The following is a 19,558-nucleotide window of genomic DNA, read 5'->3' on the forward strand; positions in this document are numbered from 1 at the left end:
GCTTTAGTCATTGATGTTGTTTCTTTGACTGGAGGAGAGCAATACTTAGTTCAAAGGTTCTTTGATTTGGGGTTGTTTCACTTGCCTGCAGTTTCATGCATTGTCTTGCTGGTTCCCTTCTTCCTTCAGATTTTGTCTGTTCAGTCCCCAGTCTTTGTTAAATACAAAAACTGAAGAAGTAAATGATACTATTTTCTAGAGAGCTGGTCATTTACAGCTCTACAAAGGAAGCTGTAATTTGCTGAGAAGAATGGTACAGTGTTCAGATGGGCTGGGTATGGCAGTACAAAGGCGTTATTTCTCTCTGGAGTTGCCCTTTTGGATGCTGTGAAACCGTCCTTCAAACAGGCTTTCTGTCCATTATGCGGTTCAGCGTACCAGCTGAAACCAAGTGGTACTGCTTTTCAGATACTTTTCTCACAAATTACAGCCTGTAAAAATCCCTATCCAAAGATTTTATTCTCCTTGACCTCCTTAACAGGTTTTGAATTCATGAACCTGTACTGCTGGAAGCGGTCCCAGCTGACCTGAAAGCTTGGTAAAGCTGCATTTGTTTCTTAATGTACAGTAGAGGTTGAGTAATTGAGAGAGCTTTGGTAAAACATAAATTGTACTTGAAGGTGAGCATGTATGCAGTCAGCACTGGTTTAACTTCAATTTAAAAAAAAAAAAAAAAAAAAGCATTTTGCCTGCTTGTTAAACCAGGGCTGTTCCTCCTGCGGGCAAGAATTTAAGCTTCCAGTTGCCTTTCTTTCCCTGATTTGTGTTAGCTGTGCGGGCAGGATGGAAGTAGTAGTGCCTAGTGTATAAAATAAGGTTCCATCTAATATACAAGTTTCGGTGTAATGGAAACTGGCTCACACCTCTTGCCTGGGAAGTTTTTGTGCCGTGGCTCATCTGCATTGCAAAACAAGGGCTGCGTTCTCTTACCTGTCACAGCCTCCTTGCCACAGCTCACCTAACTCTCAAAAACATATAGTTTTATCATTATTCTATAGCAGCTAGAAGTCAAAAAAAGAACTTTGTCAGTGTTTGTTGTTTAATATTTCAAAGTAATTTTCCCACTGAAATTTGTGTGTTAAAGGTACAAAAGTTATTATGCAGAAGTGATCCAAGATAAAGGATGTGCCAGAGTGCTTGAGGCATAGAGCATATTCTCAGTTTAGCCATCTTCCATGAAGCCATTTTTCCACTAAAATACAGGGGTGATTTTCCCCTTTAGAGGAGAGGAAAAATAATTGTAAGTATACCTTTTAAATTTTGTTTTGCATCATGGCCCTTTGAAAGTTAAATAGGAGTGCAGCCCTTAACATGTTAAAAGCAGGAAATGCCGGGTGCAGGTTGTCTTTCTAGAATATGGAAGGCTTCATGCAGCAATTACTTTGCTATGTTGTGTGAAGTGTTCTGCAGACAGCAGCGCTTGCAACAGTTGCAAGGTGGTGGCTGAGCATTACCTGGGTGGATTTCACCCGCTGCAGCCCGGTGCCTGTTTTGGCTGGGGGCGCAAAGCAGTTTCCCAGACCTGCCTGCTGTGTAACGCAGTTGGGGTTGTTCCGTTGGGGAGGGAGGGGGGAGGCTCGTGGGTGCCTCAGGTACGAGGAAATTGCACTGCAGAAATGTCGCACCTCTGCCCTGACTTCTTTGAAACCCTCCCATGGAGTAAGACTTCGAGTCTCCTCCTCGTGACTATTCATCTTCAGTTTCATCCTGGTTTCCTTTTCGGATTTACGTGAAATGGACCCTGGTGATTTTGGGATTAAAGCTAACTAGCGTTAAGGAAGCAAACGAAGGATGCCTCCAAGTAAACCATTCCGCTGGGAAATGGCTGTTTCTACCAGGGCGTTCGGCTGAGTTCCTCAGCCTTCCTTCGGGCGGGAGAGAGAAACCTGCACTGTGGGACATGAAGCGTCTCTTAACACCTATTTCAACAGGGACCATCCAGACGCTCCCTTGGCAGCTTTGGGAAGGGTCTGGGGGTGGGGGGTGGGGGTGGGGTGGGGGGAAGCTCTGGAGATGGCAGCACAGGGCAGAACCAGGGCTTGCCCTTGCAGGAGGGAGATGGAAACCTTACTGTGCTGGGACTCTGTGGAGTCTTTGGTAACCTCCCAGCAGTGACACAATGCTCCAGCTCTGGACCAGGTGCTGTGGCTGTCACCAGACAGGTGAGACCCTTTATCAAGAGGAGGGAGTTTAATATTTCCACCACCCCCCCCCCCCCGTCCCTTAAAAATAACGTACTAGTTAAAAATGAGAAAAGCTCCCCCTCCTCTCCCTGTTTTTATTTACTAGTAGCAAAAGCTTCAAACCTTCTAAATCCATTTAAATGTGGATTTGAAAATATGCTGGTTTAATTATGTAATTGCGGGGGGGTGGTGGCTAATTCACAGGTTCGTACCAGCATCACAAACCACATCTATAAGGTATTTTCTCTTTTGTAAGTGATCCCATTTGAAGGGGGGTGGGGTGGGTGGGAAAGCTTGAGAGGACTAAGCCTCTGTTGCATAAAAATTTGGCTGAGACTCTCCAAAGAAAATCCCAAATGCCTGATCGCTCTGGTCAGAAGTGTGTGATCTGACCACACGAGGTTATGGTATGGCCCTCTGTGCAGATGAAGCAAGGTGAGGATAATCTTCAGTTCCCCAGGAAGCTGGGCTGTGCTCCAGCAGGAGGAAGCAGGAGGGCAACGCCAGCCATCATTTTTTGCTGGCAAGCAGTGAGGTTACCCACTTGCCTGAAATATTTTCTTCGCTGAGGAGTGGAAAACTGGCTTTGGGTCATTGATAAGCCTCATCTTTCCTGTGCAGAAGATCCTGCCTGGGCCTTGGTTCTGTATCCGTGGTGGTAGGAGGCTCTCACCTGCTGGATCATTCACATCCCCTTTACCTTTCTATTCATACTAGAGCTGTTTCCCTGCTGGAAAGAAAAGGGATGGGGAATCTTTTTGCTTTTTTGCTCGTGTGACTAAAGAGGTTCTGCAGCTCGAGGACGGTCTAGGGATTTCATTCTTGACCCACAGGCTCTCAGGTTTAAAGTGACTAAGGAGAGGGGAAAAAACCTCGGTGTTCCAACACGGTTTGCCTGTGGAGAGGCGCCAAGCAGTTGCACGCCAGCGCTGCTCTCCCTGCTTTCCGGGTTTGTACCTGGCGCCGTGTTACAGTGAGCAGCCACAGCCTGCAGGAGGATGGCTGAGGCGAGCCGGCAGCTGCGGAGCCGGGGCTGGGGGAAGATGCTCTGACAAACTCGCTCATCCCCCCGCGCACCCCGAGTCTCACCGAGGGCAGCGCTTGCCCCGCAGCTGGAGCCGGGCGGCGGGGGCTGGGGAAGGGATGTAGGCTCGGGGGGCGGCTAGGCCGCCCCTCCCGGGGCCCTATCACCTCCCAGGTAAGATGAATGTCCCAGCCATCATCCCGCAGTCCCCGAGGGGGCGGGAATTTGCTGGGCTACTGCAATTTAACTGGCCTCAGCCGGGGCGGCTTTGTTGAGCCGAGCGGGCTGCGCTGCTGCGGGCTCTGTTGCCAGGACCTGTCATTTACATACGGGATTAGCAGGGACAACTGCCTCGGGGATGCCTCCCGGCTTCTCCCGCTCTTTCTTTTCGGGCGAATTACATTATAAAGGGGATCGCTGCCCCCCTCGGATGCCCGTTTTCCTCCGAGCCCCAGTGCCCCAGTGCGCTCCCCTCTCCCACCGCCGGGCGACACCGCGGCAGCCCCCTGCCCTGCCTCCGAGCCTGTGTCCCTGTCCTGCCCCGTCCCCGCCCGCGGCCCCGCAGGTCCCATCGCCGGGGCAAGGAGGACGAACGGCCGCGGCGCCGGGAGCCCCGCGCTGCGCCCCCCGGTCGCACGAAGGGCTCCGGACGCGCTTTTTCCTGCCATCCCACCCGGGCAGCGCCGGGGGAGGCGGAGGGCAGCTGGCGGGGCTGGCCGGCCCCTGGGTGCGGGCTGCTCGGCCCGGGGCGCCGGCCGCCCCGCCATAAATCGCGGCGCTGCCCGGGGCGGGCGCTGCCGCTCGCCGCAGCCGGTGGGCTGGCCCGGGCCGCCCCGCCCCGCCCCGCAGCCTAGAAAAGCGGGGCCGGGCGGCGGGCGCTGCTCGGCGGCAGCGAGGGCTCCCCCCGCCGACCATGAAGAACCCGGTGCCGCAGGCGGCCTCGCTGCTGCTGGAGAAGCTGCTGCTCCTCGTCCACGTCCGCCCGCTGCCGGCGGGCTCCGGCGGGGAACCGCCGCCGGCCCCCAGCTACTACGACACCAGCTGCTTCAAGCGGGGCGACCTACTGGAGGTGCCCCGCACCCTCTTCGTCCACTTCGGCATCTACCTGGGCGAGAACCGCGTCGCCCACCTGATGCCCGACATCCTGCCCGTCCTCACCGGCGACCGGCGGCAGATCCAGCAGGTGGTGACCAACAAGCGGCTCATCCTGGGCGTCATCGCCAGGACGGCCAGCATCCGCGTGGACACGGTGGAGGACTTCGCCTACGGCGGCAGCATCCTGGTCAACCACATGGACCGGCTCTTCGAGGACCAGGTGCTGGCCAGCGAGGAGGCGGCGCGCCGGGCCGAGAAGCTGGTGGGCGCCACGGCCTACAGCTTGCTCTGGAACAACTGCGAGCACTTCGTCACCTACTGCCGCTACGGAGCCCCGGTCAGCTTCCAGACCGACAAGGTACGGCGCCGGGGAGCCCGGGAGCCGCTCCGCCGGGGGGGCGCGGGGCTGCCGGGAGGGGCGGTGGGCGGTGCCGGGGGCGGGGCTGCCCTTCCCGGGGGTCCCCGCTCCGCTCCCCGAAACGGGGTCAGCCGGCACCGCGCCCCCGGGGCCGCCCCCCGCCGGAGCTGACGGGCCCCCTGCCCGCAGCGGTGCGGGGCCGCTCGGGAGGGCGGGTGACCTGGCCTCCGCTGGCTTCCAGCGGCGAGGAGAGCGACGCTGAATTCGCGGGACGATTAACAGGCGCTTAAAAAGCAGCTCCGGAGCTACCGGAGCCCGCTGGAGCCGCGGCCGTACCGGGGCCAAGCGGGGCCGTGAGCCAGCCCCACTCGCCCTGTGCTGCGCACTGGGGAGCCCGCTGAGGGCTGGGGTGCTCTGGAACGGAGGGACTGGGCAGCTCCAGCTTGCCCCGTTAGAGCTTTCCTCTTTAATCCTGATCTTTTGCCTTTTTTTTTCTTCTCACCCCCCTCACCCCCCCCCCCCCCCCCCCCCCCCCAGTTCTGTGAGACTGTGAAGATGATTATTCGGGACCAGAGGAGTGTACTTGCTTCGGTGCTTGTGGGACTAGCATCAATAGTCTGCCTGGGTTTGGCACCCTCCACCACGCTCCCCACTATCTTCATTCCCTTCATTCTGTGGATGGCTGGCTAACGGCCTGCTCGGAAGCTCGCAGCCACTGTCTGTATATAGGATGTATGCTACTGTATTTATGAAAGCATCAGTGTCACGTAAAGTTTCTTAACCTTGTGTGCTGTTTTAAATACAGCTTTGTCTAGAACGCAGTGCACAAGGCATAGCTTACTGTGTAAGCCGAATAATAGATTTCCTGAATCTCTGTTGGTACATTTTAACACACCTTGAAATCATGAAAAAGTAGGGTTGCGATGCAGTTCTGCTCCTTGCCATTAGCCATAAGTGATTCTGGTAATGCTTTCACGTTCTTCAGTTTCTTGGTTGCATATCCAGGGGCCATAACTATTAATAAAAATGGATGATGGTGTTCCACAAAGTGAAGGATGTGGAGAACAAACTACTTGCCTTTTCCTTAGATACAGCATATATTCAGAAGTCACTGTCTTCATTCACTAGAATATCCATTAGTGGAGATACAAGTAAGTAAACTGCCTCGATTTGATAGCAAAGAAGAAAAAACAGCTCTAGGCTGGGTGCTGTGGGAACACATCTGGCCGGATCAGCTGTAGTCATTTCCCTTCTGGGAAGTTTTCACAAATCTCTCATTTGTATGACTTGTATAAACACTTGCTATGGTGTTGAACAACTTTTTAACTGGATTAGTGGTAAGGAAAGACAGCAATTCCTCAGCGTTTTCCTTGCTACTGGTAGTGGTTAGTATGGCTAATACAAATGGCTACAGAGGGGTTTTTTGAGATGCAGGAAGAAGCAAGCTTGCTGTATGACAACTAGTGACATACAAATGTTGGAAGTTTCCAGCGTGCCAGGGCACATGGCAGGGAGGTGAAGGACAGATGCTCATTCTAGTTCCTGCCTTCCCTCAGCACTGGGACCGATGTGGATGCCATAAAGCATCAGGGATCACTGGAGCAGTTTCTGTGCTGGCTGTATTGTCATTTTGGATATTGCCTTAAAACAACATGCTGTCACGTGAAAGATGACATGTCTTTCTGCACTCATCTCTTGTGAATAAGTATTCACTCGCCAGCAGTTGGTGCTAAAAACATTTTCGTCTTCTGTTGAGGCCTTTCCATTTATCAATAACTTGTAAAGTTGGACTTGAAATCAAGTTCATCTAGCCAATTGTTTGAGCGCTAAAAACCTTTGCTATTTTTTTTCTTAGCAATGTCTTGATGTATGCAGAGAAATTGTTCAGCAGCTGGAATGCCTTGCCTGCGATACACGCACTTACATGTTCATGCGCTGTGCTTGCCTTCCTTTCTGGTCAGAGGCAAATACGGTGGTGTCTTCAGCGAGGACTTCTGTGAGTGGTGTTCAGTATCCCGTCATCAGCGCTGCTACTGAAGTGGCCGCTTTCCCTGGTTTTAGATTTGTTTAACCATGCTGTATAAACCCGTCCTCCTTGCCCTAGACCTTACAGCTTCTTGAAGATTGGATTCTTGAACTGTCAGTCTATCTGGCTGCTCTCTAATCATCTTCTTCTGGCTGCTCCACTCTAACCGACGAAGAATGTAAAGACTGGGGTGAAATTCCAGGCTGTTAGGAGACGGCAGCATGACTGCTGCTGCCATCAACCAAGGGAGGATTTCAGCCCAGCTTTCAGTACGCATTCAATCTGCAGCCCAGCTCCAAGCAGCTGGATATCAATTACTGCTGGATCCTTGCAAACAACTTCTGTTCCGCTTTCAAAGATTGCCATGTGTAGTGTAACTGTTTATGGTAAACTTTTCAAATTAAGGTGTTTTTTAATTAACATGAATTGCTTTTTCATCGTGTATGTGTTAGTAATATTGACATAAATACTAGTGTGTTTTTTTTACTTGCTGTGTTAAGGTATGAACTGTAGTCATTACTGTAATTATATAAATAGAATTTATTCATTTAAAAATGTCTACCGGTCTCTTGAAATGGAGTGTAATGCTATAGCATTACTCTTAACGTACCCCAGTAGGGCACTGAACAGTCCATTAACATGCAGTTACATGGTGTCTGATTACAGGTAGGCTTTTCTTTTCCCCTTTATTTACTTGGGATTTATAAGCATTCCAGTAATTCTTACAATTCACTTATGCAATAAACAACGGGGTCATGACCAGTATCCGAATCATAAGTGGGATTGTTGGAAGGCAGGGAAATGTTCCTGCTCCAGCTTCACTATCAAAGGACCAGTGCTCCTGCTTTGCTAATGCTATTGAGCAAGAAGAATCCAGATTAGACTGGGGGGACTAAAGAGGGATTTTCATTGGTGTCCATGAAAGAAATGAAAGCAGTTCCTTGCAGACTTCCACCTCTATTAGTAGAATTTCCTTCAAAGAAAAAGTAAAGTTTTAACATTATGAAATACTATGAAATGGTCTAGAATGTCTCCTTGTATCCTTTCATCAAACAGAAGTAATAATATGGGCATAGGAACAAAAATTCAGCTGTGTGTTTGGGAGCTTTTTCCTACCAGCTCTAATTCTAGCAGAGATCTGGAAATTGTGTTAGAAGTCAGGCATGAGTCAAATTCGTCATACTCTGGGAGGAAAAACAAGGCTAGCAGGCATGAATTCTCATGTTCAGCTCAGCCGGTGGTGTTTGTGCTCTGAAATATTTTGGTCAATGTCAGCGTCAACTTTTTTTTCTGTAATTACTTGAGTAAAAATAAGCACATGCCCTAGGTGGAGCATTGCATTTCAGACTTGAGCTCAACTGTGATGCTGTTGAAGTGAAGGAGCTAGTTATAATAAGAAAAACACAGAAAACTGTGGAGCGGTTCAGCTGTTTGGAAATGTGTGTGCTTAGAAGTGAAATTGTTCATTGGTAACTAAGTGATGGTGACGGGGAGTGTAAATCTAGAGTTGCAGCTCATTTTAGTAGTGGGGCTGTTTTGAAAAGCTGTGTGGTTAAACCAGAAGATGTAATGGAGGAGTATAACCATCACCCCTGTGCCACTGGCAAAGGCAAGTAGTGAAGACATCAAGTTAAAAAGATAGATGTTGCACTTCAAGCTTTCCAAAGAAAACAAAAATAAAATGATCATTCACAAGGCTTGAAATGTTTTTACAAACCCTGCATTTAAAAGGAAAAAAAAAAAGTTGCTAAATGAAGGCATTAGAACAGTGAGCTTTCTGTTTGTATTTATTTTAGCTCGGAACATAAATGATTACTCATTTTGTGGTGAACAGTCATCTGCTGCTTGATTTCACCTTTGGGTCCTCCTGTGCTGAAGGAGAATGCTACATATAAATACCACTGAGGCTTTTAATAAAAACAAAATCATAGCAATACTTGTTGAAAGTCTGAGGGGGTGGGGAAGAGCGAATTAAACTTGTGTGTGACTTGACATCGTCCAGACAGGTTTTAGAAAGCAAGCTGCAGCAACAAGAAATATTAGAACTGTGATCTCTAGAAATGATACAGGTTTGTATTATTTATTGCATGCTCTCACATTAAAGCAGCACATACCACTAAATGATACAGGCCTGTGTTAGACAGTCATTAGTTAGCATCTCCTTTATATGTGGAAACAAAAAAAGAAAATGTCTCAGGTGAGACTTCAGAGCCATTTGCTCCTTATGCTTTGTAATAGCTTAGGACCCGATTCCTCTGAGTGCTGAACTGTCATGAATGGGCTTACTGACGGGAGATGAAGATACAAAAGCTTAGCTTTGAGGCTCTGCTGTAGTGCATTGCACTGCTGTAAGCGTTACAGAAATCCTTCCAAACTGCGCTGGTAAAATAAAACTATCTCCTTTGCTGTAGGAATAGATCACTAAAAGGGTTTGAGGGATGTTTTTGGCATAATTTCTTACAAATCAATTGTGTGCTGTGTTTTGTGGCTTAGCTTTGCTTCCAAAGTCAAGGGAACATTTAGGATATGGTCCTGAGCACTCAGACTAGGGAGGAGCGGGGTGATCTTTAGGAGACTTAAATTAGAATTATGTTGATTGCAGTACTGCAGTTGTGTCTGTGACAAAACTGATGGGTTGGTTACTGTTTCTGTGTCTCAGGGTAAAAAGCTTTCTGTAAGATGTTCTGTAGCTTTTTAATGTTTTCCCTGTTTATTAGGGAACTTTAGCCCTGTGGCCTTGTTTTAGTAGTTGCCTCTTCTCTATAGCATATCTGTGAATTGGAAAACAGTCAGCAGCTCTGTGAATGAACAATTTGAGGCTAATCAGCTGCATAGTCCCCTGCGACTACATCATGACACCTACAACTAGGTGCTTGGTCTGAACAAGGCCATGAAAGTGCGGGAGGCAGGTAATGTAGGTTTATTTTATTTGTGAGGGCAGGTCATATTGAGTGTGCTGAAGCACCAGTCAATGAAGGCAGAGGTGTGTGCCTGTGAACACTCACACCGCTTAGCTGGGCACGCTGGGAACAGTGATGTCTCTGCTATCCTGTCCCCAGCTGGAATTTAGTGGGATTGAGATGGGGTTGTATGTTAGGGCTGAGATTAAATGGATTAACTTGCCTTCCCTTAAATTGAGAGGTATGCCATCAATGCCACAGACTTTAATCTAATCTAGTAAAGAAAATGGGCTGTGGTCCATCTTCTGACTACATGGTGGTACACTGTGACTCAGACCCATATAGCTAAACTCCCTCACCGCTACAGTGTAGCTTCACTTCTAGTAACTATAGGTAGTGCTCCCTGATCTGCCCTGTCCCAAGGCACACTCCAAGAGTGCACTAGTTACCAGGGGCTGCAACTGGCATCATGCAAAGAGCATCCATGCAAACATAGATGTGACCTTGTTTAGCTGATTAACCTGCCCAGAATTTTAAGGTAGACATCCCCATTTGTTACCTAAAACCTTGAGTCCCTTCCTGATCGAGCAGCACTTTGAATGGAAACAGCAATACCGTTTTATAAAGAGTGCAAAAATGTGACGGTTACAGCATTTCTGGGGATCTGGGGGACCTGTTCCTAGGACCTTCTCAGTCCATCCTGCAGGAGACTTGCAAAACTTCGGACAAGGCTATGAGGTAGTTACCATTCACCTTTTCTAGTTTTATCTCATGGTTAGGACAGTGTTTACTGTTTTGTTTGGGATTTTAAAAATCAAGTTAGGCAACACCTTTGGCTTTGAATTAGAAAGAGAAAGTGGCTCTCTGGCCACTCGGTGTTGGAACAGGCTCTCTTCGGGCTCTGTGTATTTGCCCCCTCTAAGAGGGGTGTTGCTTCTTATGATCTATGGACCCCAGTGAGGTTTTGAGTGGGAACCAGATCCCTAGATACAGCCAGGAACTAAAAGTGCTGACTGGGACATTTCTGACTCTGACACAACAAAACCTGCAGCCATTCAGAGAACTTTCAGGTAAAAATAAGGGAGAAACTATCAGGTTAAATCAAAAGTTTGCTGCTTTGCTGCAGCATTGCTTTAGTTAAAGCACTTTTAGTTAAAGCAGCTACCTGCTGTAACTGTTTTCTTTGGTTTCTTTCTTAAAATTCTTCCCTATTTCTGTAACCGGAACAGTAATTCGCTCTCTCTTTTCTGGCCAGCTGCAAGACTTGGTTAATATCTCCATAAGGCTGTGGGTTCCTTGCATTGGATGTATCTATTCATCAAATAAATGAAATCCATGGTTCCTTACCAGAAGGCAATTTCCCTGCCTGTGAAACCAGTTTTCTGTGAGGCTAAGGAGGTATGCTATTTAATATAATTAAGAATACACGCAAATGAAGGGTTATGCTCTGCTAAACTTGCCAAGCCACCTTATCTTCTGCTTCTGCATAGTTTAAGACCCGACTCAGATTTGCACCTGTGTTCCTTGCAGTTTCGCAGAAAATACCTGCACATTTCCAATTGTGTGCACCGCACACAAACACGGGGAGGGGTGGGTCTGCTACTGCCCCACAGCAGGCAGAAGGTTAGTAACTAAATCTAACCAAAAGCGAAGAAATGGGGGGGTGAAGATAATGAGAGCCCTCCTGCACTCCTGGTGGAAAGATCAGAATTAGCTATTAAACGGAGTAACTTTTGCTATTTCTGTTTGTAGACGGGATCGGACATAGCTCCAAGTGGATGCTCAGGAGGAGGGAGGCACCTGGTTTCAATCATATTCATTTCGAGTCTATCCAGACGATGCGGTAGTGCACTGTGTAAGTAGGCTGGAGCCAACGATGACTCGGTTGCCTCCAGAACCAGCATAGCTGTGCAAACACAGAAGTGCGTTTAGCCCTCGGGGAAGAAGGCTGTTTGATTCAGCATCACACCATCCCAGCTCTGTCATGTTTGGGGCCTGAACAGGTAGCACCTCACGATCCTGTCCCGTTTTGCAGTCATACCAACCCACCTGAAACAAGACCTCTAAATCATGCAGTTATGCCCCAGACAGTTTAAATTCCATCTCAAGCCTTGTTTTATTAATGGGTTACTTTACACAGGTTTCAGCTCTGTCAATTCCCGCGAAGTCTTTCTCGAAGTATCTAACCCTTCCCAAGCTTTGGAAGAGGAGCCTGAAGGCCTTGCTCAGGACTGAGAATTACCTCAGATGGGCAAGTATGTAAGGCTGCAATGCCTAAAGTATGTGTGAAGATGTAGCCTGTGATATCCAGTCATGTTGCCATGTCCCATTCCCCAGTCTTTCATCAAGCTCAGGACATGCACAAAACCCAGCTTCTCTGAAAATTCAAATGTGTAATAAACTAGGACATGTCCTGGACAAAGAGGTGAAAGTTAACATCTCTTCATCCAGTATATCTGCCATTTAGCACTGACAATGGCATGGTAAAGACAGCTTTTTATTTTCCTTTAGGTAGTACTCTCAGTTTCTGACAGCAAGTAGGTTTGGTCATATTGTATGTAAGAAAGAACCACTTTGTTGTACAAGTAACTATTTTAGAATGACGATTAGATCATATATTGACAGACAGGGTATAGACTGGGAATAACGTCTTTTCAAAAACTTGCCTGGAGAAAGCAGTAATTCTGCTTGGCCAGTGAACTGAAATTCCAGTGAGGAACAGAGCGTTTCTATTTCTGATGTCTTTGAGCAATTCCAGTAACTCTAGTAGTTAAAGTATTGAGAATTGCACAGGCAGTAGACCTGATGTATAGTCATGAAATTTGTTTCAAAATGATAATGAGGTTTTTATGACTTGCAAAGAGGTTTTTTTTAACAAGCGAACTGAAAACCCAAGACAGTTACAGAAATTACTTTTCCTCTGTAACTTTCTAGTTTGCATTTTTCACTTTGGGGAATGTTTGTATTAAAAGCTCTCTAACAGATAGTACTCAGTCCTGCAATTAAATACAAATTTGTGCTTGCAACAACAAGCCTCTTCTTATGGGAAGGACGCTGGATTTGTGACATTAATTGTGAGCTCACTGTATAATTAAGCAGGAAGGGAACATGGGATGTGAGCAAGACATCTGTTTATATAAAAACCATTTGATCCTAAGAAAAAGAATAGTAAGAGAAGTTACTTTAAAATAATAAAAAAAATTAATCACTTTACTAGCACTGCATATTTTAAAATTACCCCATTAGGACAGGTTGTCAGTGATTCACTAGGTCTGCCACTACATAGTACATAGTACATAGTACATAGTGCTCCAGGCTCCTTTATTACAACAGCATCACTGAGTATGTTTCTTCCAGCTAAAATCATCAGGAGCTTTGTCCTTGTCTTCACAGAGAGCAAGATTAAGTATGAAGTTTTCCTACCCATTCCCTGACCTCCCCAAAATCTTGTACCTGTGGAAATTTAATAACGATGTTCAGAAATGAACCCCCAGTGACTATGAACTTCACACTGAATTACGATCTGAAGAATCTTACAGGTCATAAACTGTGCAGGTATTTTTGTTGTAGTTTTTCAAATCTATTCAGACAGCTGCCTGTGGCTGCTTTTGTGCTGCCACCAGTGTTTCTGCCTAGTTTTTTTACTGGTCTAGGCAATGTACTCTTCAGCTGGCTTCTGAGGTATTTTTCTGTGAGCACAACTAGTGCCATTAATCTTTAGGAAAACTGGACTCTCAATCCAGAGCTGCAGCAAGACAACCAGACACCGTTAACAATTTAACTACCTCTGAGATCCTTGAGCTTATAGATGAGGGCCAAATTTTTCAGCATCACAGGGACACAGGAATGAACTTGGCAATATCTGAAGGTCAGTTTAGCCCTGTATCATTCTCCACCGGTGAGCAACAGTGAGTGCTTGTGGACAGGCTATGGGTGCAGACAGTCTTGATACCGTCTCAAAAAATTCCGTAAGCAACAATTCACAAACTTCCAGCTTTAAAGCTTGCATTCATTTCATCATGTTTAATACTCTTATGCTCTGTGAACTTGTCCTACTCCTTTTTTAGTTTATCTGTCTGGTCTCCAAAAGGTTTTATGGCAAGATTAATTACAACATATGAAGAAGCACTTTATTTTAAATTGGCTGCCTGATGACTACCTTAGCTGTTCCTCCCCTTCTTGTACTACAGGGAACAATGATTATTTTGTATTCATTTTTTTCCACTTACAGTCTTACAACTCAGATGTTCCTGATGTGGAAGTCAAAGTCTTTGCCGTTTCCATAAATGTGTATTCAAATTCTTTAGAAAGCAGCTCATTTGGCACCATCCTTCTAGGACCATGGCTGTCTTCAGAAATTTATTACACATTACACCTCTCAGTCCAATAATACCATCCTGGAGTTTCTTTAGACTTGAATACACCCAGCCTTGTTAATCTGTTACTTTGATTTTACTCATCTGTCCTAAAATGCCTTTTATTGATCCCTCAGTTTAGTACTAATATGAAGCTCTATTGCCTGTAAAAAAGAACCAGCTTACTTTGAAAACTTCTCTATCACTTTTGTGTTGAGTTTCACTACAAAAAACTGTTTTTTTTCCTATAGCCTAATTCTTCAAAAGGCCCATTCTATATCATCTGCCAGTTCTCCCCCTGCCAAACGCCGGGCTTCTGAAATACTTTACTAAGTTGTTTGTTGTTTGTTTTTTTTTTAATTATTAGCTTTTATGTTAGCAACGTGATCCACTGATTCTGTTTTAGCCTGGTTCCTTGGGCTTTCTACATAACTAGCTTATGCAGAGCGCTTGTACTCCTTGTTAGGGTAAGAGATCTGCTTTTTGAAGGGTGACACTTCTGCTGAGCCTTTGCCTTTGCTTGCCCCAGCTCGACTCCTGCTGGGCTGAAGGAGGAGCAAGGCAAGCAGCATCTCCCCAGTGCGCAGTGTGGCCACCAGCGTTGAAAAATCCCAACTCGATCACCAGCTGGCCACGGTGTGGGCAGTGCTGCAGCACCTCGCCGAGTTGGCAATCCTTGTTTTAAGAGGACATACTCCCACCTAGTGGCTTTCTTACGTTCAGGAAAATGCACTGGCTGCAGCAAAACGGGAGGTTAGCTAAACTTGCATTTAAAGAACAGCTAGGTCAGCAGCTCTTTATTAAGTCGACGTAACTGCTCAGTAGGTTTAGAAATGCTGATCTTTAATTTCTGTTTCACTGTTGTAACATCTAACCAGAAATCACAAAGGAACAGTTAATCTGTGTTACACCAATTTTGTTTATAGTTGCCCACAATGTAGTGGTTCTTGGTTTAGTTTTTCATTGCGGTTTTGGTTGTGTCACTAGGTTTTGTAGGAAAGACAAGAGATAGATACAGAAAAGCACTTAAAAATCTTTCAGTTAAAACCCTCAAAGGTAAGTCATGGGATTCTATGTGTGTACAAGATACAAATATATATAAATATGTGTATATATATGTAAGTGAAAGAATTCCACAGAAACATGTTATATAGCTTCAGACTTAAATAGTGTCTCCAAGCATAGCACTATATGCTTAAAGCCTGAGGAAAAATGCAAAGTAAAATCACACAGAAGCATCTTAAGTTGTTTAACTATAATCGGCATTGACAGTCCAGAGTTTCCTGACTTAAAAGCTAGTTAGCAGCTCACAGCAGCTGGATTATAAATTAAAAGGATGTGAGCTTGAAAATCAATGCCTTTCAGGTTTCTCAGAATAAGCAGGAATTCAAAGCCAAGTATGCACAGCCTGAAGAAAGAGTGGCTTCTTTCCACTTTTCAAACTACAGTTAAGGTATTTTAAATATTTAAATTTAGGAAAAGTAAAAATCTTGTTCTCCACTGTTGCACTCAATGTAATTTGTTTCCAGAATAATTAAATATTCAGAAGGTAATGTGATATAAAAATTTTATCGTCTCCCTGGTAAACTTCCAGTTAATGCCTAGATCAGATCAGGTATGACCAGAGACTTTGCAGTTTGATGTCTGATGCCTGTTTGGTTCCATTGCTGAAACACACTCTAAGATTTTCACAGAAGCTACCATAAATTCAAATATTTTCTGACAATATTTGCAGAGAAAAAAAACCCCAAAACTTTACAGTGACTGAGAGGGGACTGTCTCCAATCTTTCTGAGCCCTCAGATGAGGACTGAGACACCAGCGGTGCGATGAAAAGGTGCTTCACATTCTTGTGGAAAGAAAACTTTGGTTTCAAGGTTGTTGGGGCTGTAGCCACTTTCAGAAGCACTAAAAATACCAAGCCTCTTTAACTGGTGCTGTACAGCCATGTGGAGGATATACTACCATTTCAGAATTCATTTAAGTTGCCTGCCTAAAAAGCAGATGAGAAAGCATTCTGTAGTGGTGGAGCATCAAAAGGCTGCAGGGCAGGATTCTCCATCTCCCTTGGCCCCTCCATCCTTCCCTCCCTCCTATTTCCTGACATTTACCTCTTCTTCCCCTTGCAGCGTTACTGTTTTCATCAGTTCCCATCTGCTCCTTCCCTCTGGGGGTTAGCTGTATTGCCAGAAACCAGCGGGTTTGTTCAGTGATTAAAGGTATGGCTTTGTCACACAGGGTCCAGGTTTAGAGTGAGATGGTGGGCTGGAGCATCTCTGCTACGAAGACGGGCTGAGAGAGCTGGGGGGTCAGCCTGGAGGAGAAGGCTCCAGGGAGACCTTCTAGCAGCTGCCAGTGCCTGAAGGGGCTACAGGAAAGCTGGGGAGGGACGTTGTACAGGGGCCTGTAGTGATGGGACAAGGGGGAATGGCTTTAACCTGAAAGAGAGGAGATTTAGGTTAGATATTAGGAAAAAATTCTTTCTGTGAGGGTGGTGAGGCACTGGAACAGGTTGCCCAGAGCAGCTGTGGCTGCCCCATCCCTGGCAGTGCTCAAGGCCAGGCTGGACGGGGCTGGGAGCAACCTGGGCTGGTGGAAGGTGTCCCTGCCCATGGCGGGGGGGGTGGTGGAACTAGATGTTCTTTAGGGTTCTTTCCAGTTCAAACCATTCCACAATTCCAGGAGATATGGAGGGAGAGCAGCAAACAATAGTTCTGGAAGTAGTAAGAGGAAAACCAAAGAGATTTTATACATTTTATGTGCATTTTACATCACTCTGCAGTCAACGCTGTTGGCTTAAAGTTTATTTAATTCAATTTACATCAGTGAAATTGTTGATGCCCATGTCAGTGAAGGCAGAACATGCTTCAGTATCCATTTTTTCATATTCATTGCATATCTGCATGTTAAAATCATGTGGCATGTGTGTCTTGAAGTGGTTTACAAAAAAGGGAAAACAATTCTATATTATGTTTTCTCTAAAATTAATATTCTGTTCCCCCAAATGCTTGTTCCAGCAATATCAGATTTTGTAATTTTATAATTAAAAAACATTCCAAGTCTTTTAGGGCAGAAAGCTGAATGATGAGAAACAGCACCTTTCAAGAAAAAAGACCCTTTAGGCACTAGGGTGCCTTGTTAGGAGGATCCTACTTAACAGCCATTGCAGCTACTTGATAAAATGAAACCCAAAATGAAGTCTTTCTAGACAGCTTACTATAGTTAGATTTACAATCATATTATGTCTAGGTTTTCTACAGAGACCTTTGTCTAAACTTCAAAGAATGTCTGCTTCCTTTTAAAGTATTTCCACCACCTACATATCAAACCTGTCAGAGTGGAGAAATACTACATACCCTCTTTTCCTGCTCCAGGCCATAGTAAAATTTACACTGATAAAAAAAAAGTTTATGCTTCTATTAAAGCATATTACAACTGCAGTAATAGCCCACTCCAGGAGTATATATGCTGGGGCTTGCTAGCATTCCAATGAAACAGAAGTTAAAAAACATCAAGGACTTCTGTGTTACAGCCACCTAAAATAACTTGTAAGGAAAAGAAAAGCAACTGTCTGGTGCAGTCCTATAAAATAAAATGTGTAAGAAAAAGACCTCTTTCACATCTTAAAATTTAGCCAAAGGAATAAATGTCATAATCTTGGCAGGACTCTGCCCTCATTCCTCATCCATCAGAGCTGGGACAGTTTCAAAAAGACATTCGTGAGGAAACTAACTTAGTGTTAATAGCAACAGTATAAAGCTTCAGGGCAAATAGCATATTATTTGCAATTTAAAGTAATTTTCTAATCAGAATTTGTGCCAAGTGCTTTTTGTAAAGTATGCTGTAATGCTTGTAAAATAATCCTGAAATAAGTTTCTATTCATTGGGGTTAAAAGTTAAACATCAATGTACTAAGGTACTGATTCAATAAAGCAGTAAAAAACTAAATACTCTGATAAATAACAAACGTTGTTCTGGGCCTGGCCTTTCTTCCCATCCTTTTGTTTATCTTCAGTAAAATATGGCATAAATTTGGATAAGTGGTACTCATACATGTATGGAGAAAGAGAAATTACAACTGTGAGAAACTGTCCCTTTGCTGTGAATGGCTGTCACTCTTAGAGAAGGGAATTAAAATGTTAATTGTCCTTCTCCTGCCTTCTCCAACTGATGGCTACTGATAAATGGGCAAGACGCTTCTTTTGAATGCACAATGCAATCAAGTACTGTGTGGGCAAAAGGGAAAGAAATTAAAATAAGGTGGAATTCCCTGGGGGCAGTGCCTATCTGGAGGATGAGAGAGACAGTTTATTCCCTACAACTGTTTTCTGATTTGACAGAATTACACACTGTTAAAAGTAACTAAACCTAACTTTTTACAATAGGAGATTGACTGAAGGGCTTGCTTGGTGAGGATTCTGCTCGTAATTCGTAAATAACTTGTTCAATTTAGCCGTGAGCTTTCAGGTGTGCAAACTCTTTTTTGAAGACCTTAAGTTATCAGATATACTGCTTGATTTAACAAAAACATGGTACTCCCATGTAAATTTTGTCTTAGAAAATAAATAAAAATATTCCATGCAGACTTCATCGTTGAGTCACAGCAAAATCCAAAACAAATACAGGTCAGAAACAGTTGTTCTTACGAAAAACTAATTATACTGAACAATCAGACTGTCAGAGAGAAAAAAACCAGCTAGTACCTGTGGGCAAGGGGGTAGTGAGAACTCTGATACCCAATTAGCATGTGGGGAACAAGGGGAAAAAAAAGGATCACTAATTTCTTTTAGAGAGGCAGGTGTCAGCAAGAAAGTCTTTAGTCCCTATGACTTTGATGTTTGATAAGAGATTATAATGTAGACATTGAATACTTTTAGGTTATTTTGCTTTTCTCTTTGATTCATGTCATAAACTGAAAAACGTGGTGGCAATTTTGTAGGTTTTCCTTGAGACGTTCTGCTGTGAAGTGCTGGAACGGGTCAACATTTCCAGCTGCTCAGCTCCTCTATCCTAGAACAGCAGTTGTCGTACTCCAGCAGTAAGTGGTAACCCATGCAGTAAGATGTCACTTAGATGAAATACAAAGAAAATGCTAAGGAGTTGTGGGGTCGGTGGGGTTTTTTTTGGTTGTGGGGTGTTTTTTTTGTTTGTTTGGGGTTTTTTTTCTTTCTTTTTTTTTCCTCCCCCTTTTCATTCAGAAGAGGTTGTCTGCATTCTTTCATTACTTCCCACCAACAATAACAACTGAGACATACAGAGTTTTCTGCCAGGGACCGAGCAGTCTCCAAGGTAACAGGGACACACTAAGCTGCAGTCAAAGTGCCCCAAACTTTATTTAACTTAATATACCCCAAATTCGTTCCTATTAGAGGTTTTGTGGCCCATTTAGATGTGGTCAAAAAACAAGCAGACACCTGAAATCTTGAAGGCAATAGCTTTGGTACATCAGCTGTTCAGAACTTTTAAATGGAGGCACATCGTTTGTAAAATATATGATTAGTGTATCGCGCCATTATTAGTAAGAGGATAATACGCTTTATCTTTGAAAAATAAGCAGACTCAAATCGGTAAATGGGTAGTATGATGTAACAAATTTATGGCAGTATGTATTTAAAACT

The 19,558-nt window shown here is 44.9% G+C and overlaps 1 protein-coding gene across 1 annotated transcript; it reads left to right on the plus strand.

The window, feature by feature from the left end:
* Window positions 1-88: 88 nt before the first annotated feature.
* Window positions 89-17,957, plus strand: LRAT (lecithin retinol acyltransferase). The gene is made up of 2 exons (XM_080396153.1): window positions 89-4,660; window positions 5,198-17,957. The coding sequence occupies exons 1-2, from the start codon at window positions 4,121-4,123 to the stop codon at window positions 5,348-5,350; spliced, it is 693 nt and encodes a 230-aa protein (XP_080252279.1). The 5' UTR covers window positions 89-4,120; the 3' UTR covers window positions 5,351-17,957.
* Window positions 17,958-19,558: the final 1,601 nt, after the last annotated feature.

This window comes from Falco punctatus, assembly GCF_963210335.1.
Source record: "Falco punctatus genome assembly, chromosome: 1".
Taxonomy (NCBI): Eukaryota; Metazoa; Chordata; class Aves; order Falconiformes; family Falconidae; genus Falco; species Falco punctatus.

Excerpts from the sequence above, each read along its gene's own strand:
- LRAT (XM_080396153.1), top strand. The coding sequence starts at position 4,121 with ATGAAGAACCCGGTGCCGCAGGCGGCCTCGCTGCTGCTGGAGAAGCTG. Across the intron at positions 4,661-5,197 it reads TCAGCTTCCAGACCGACAAG|TTCTGTGAGACTGTGAAGAT; the intron begins GTACGGCGCCGG and ends CCCCCCCCCCAG.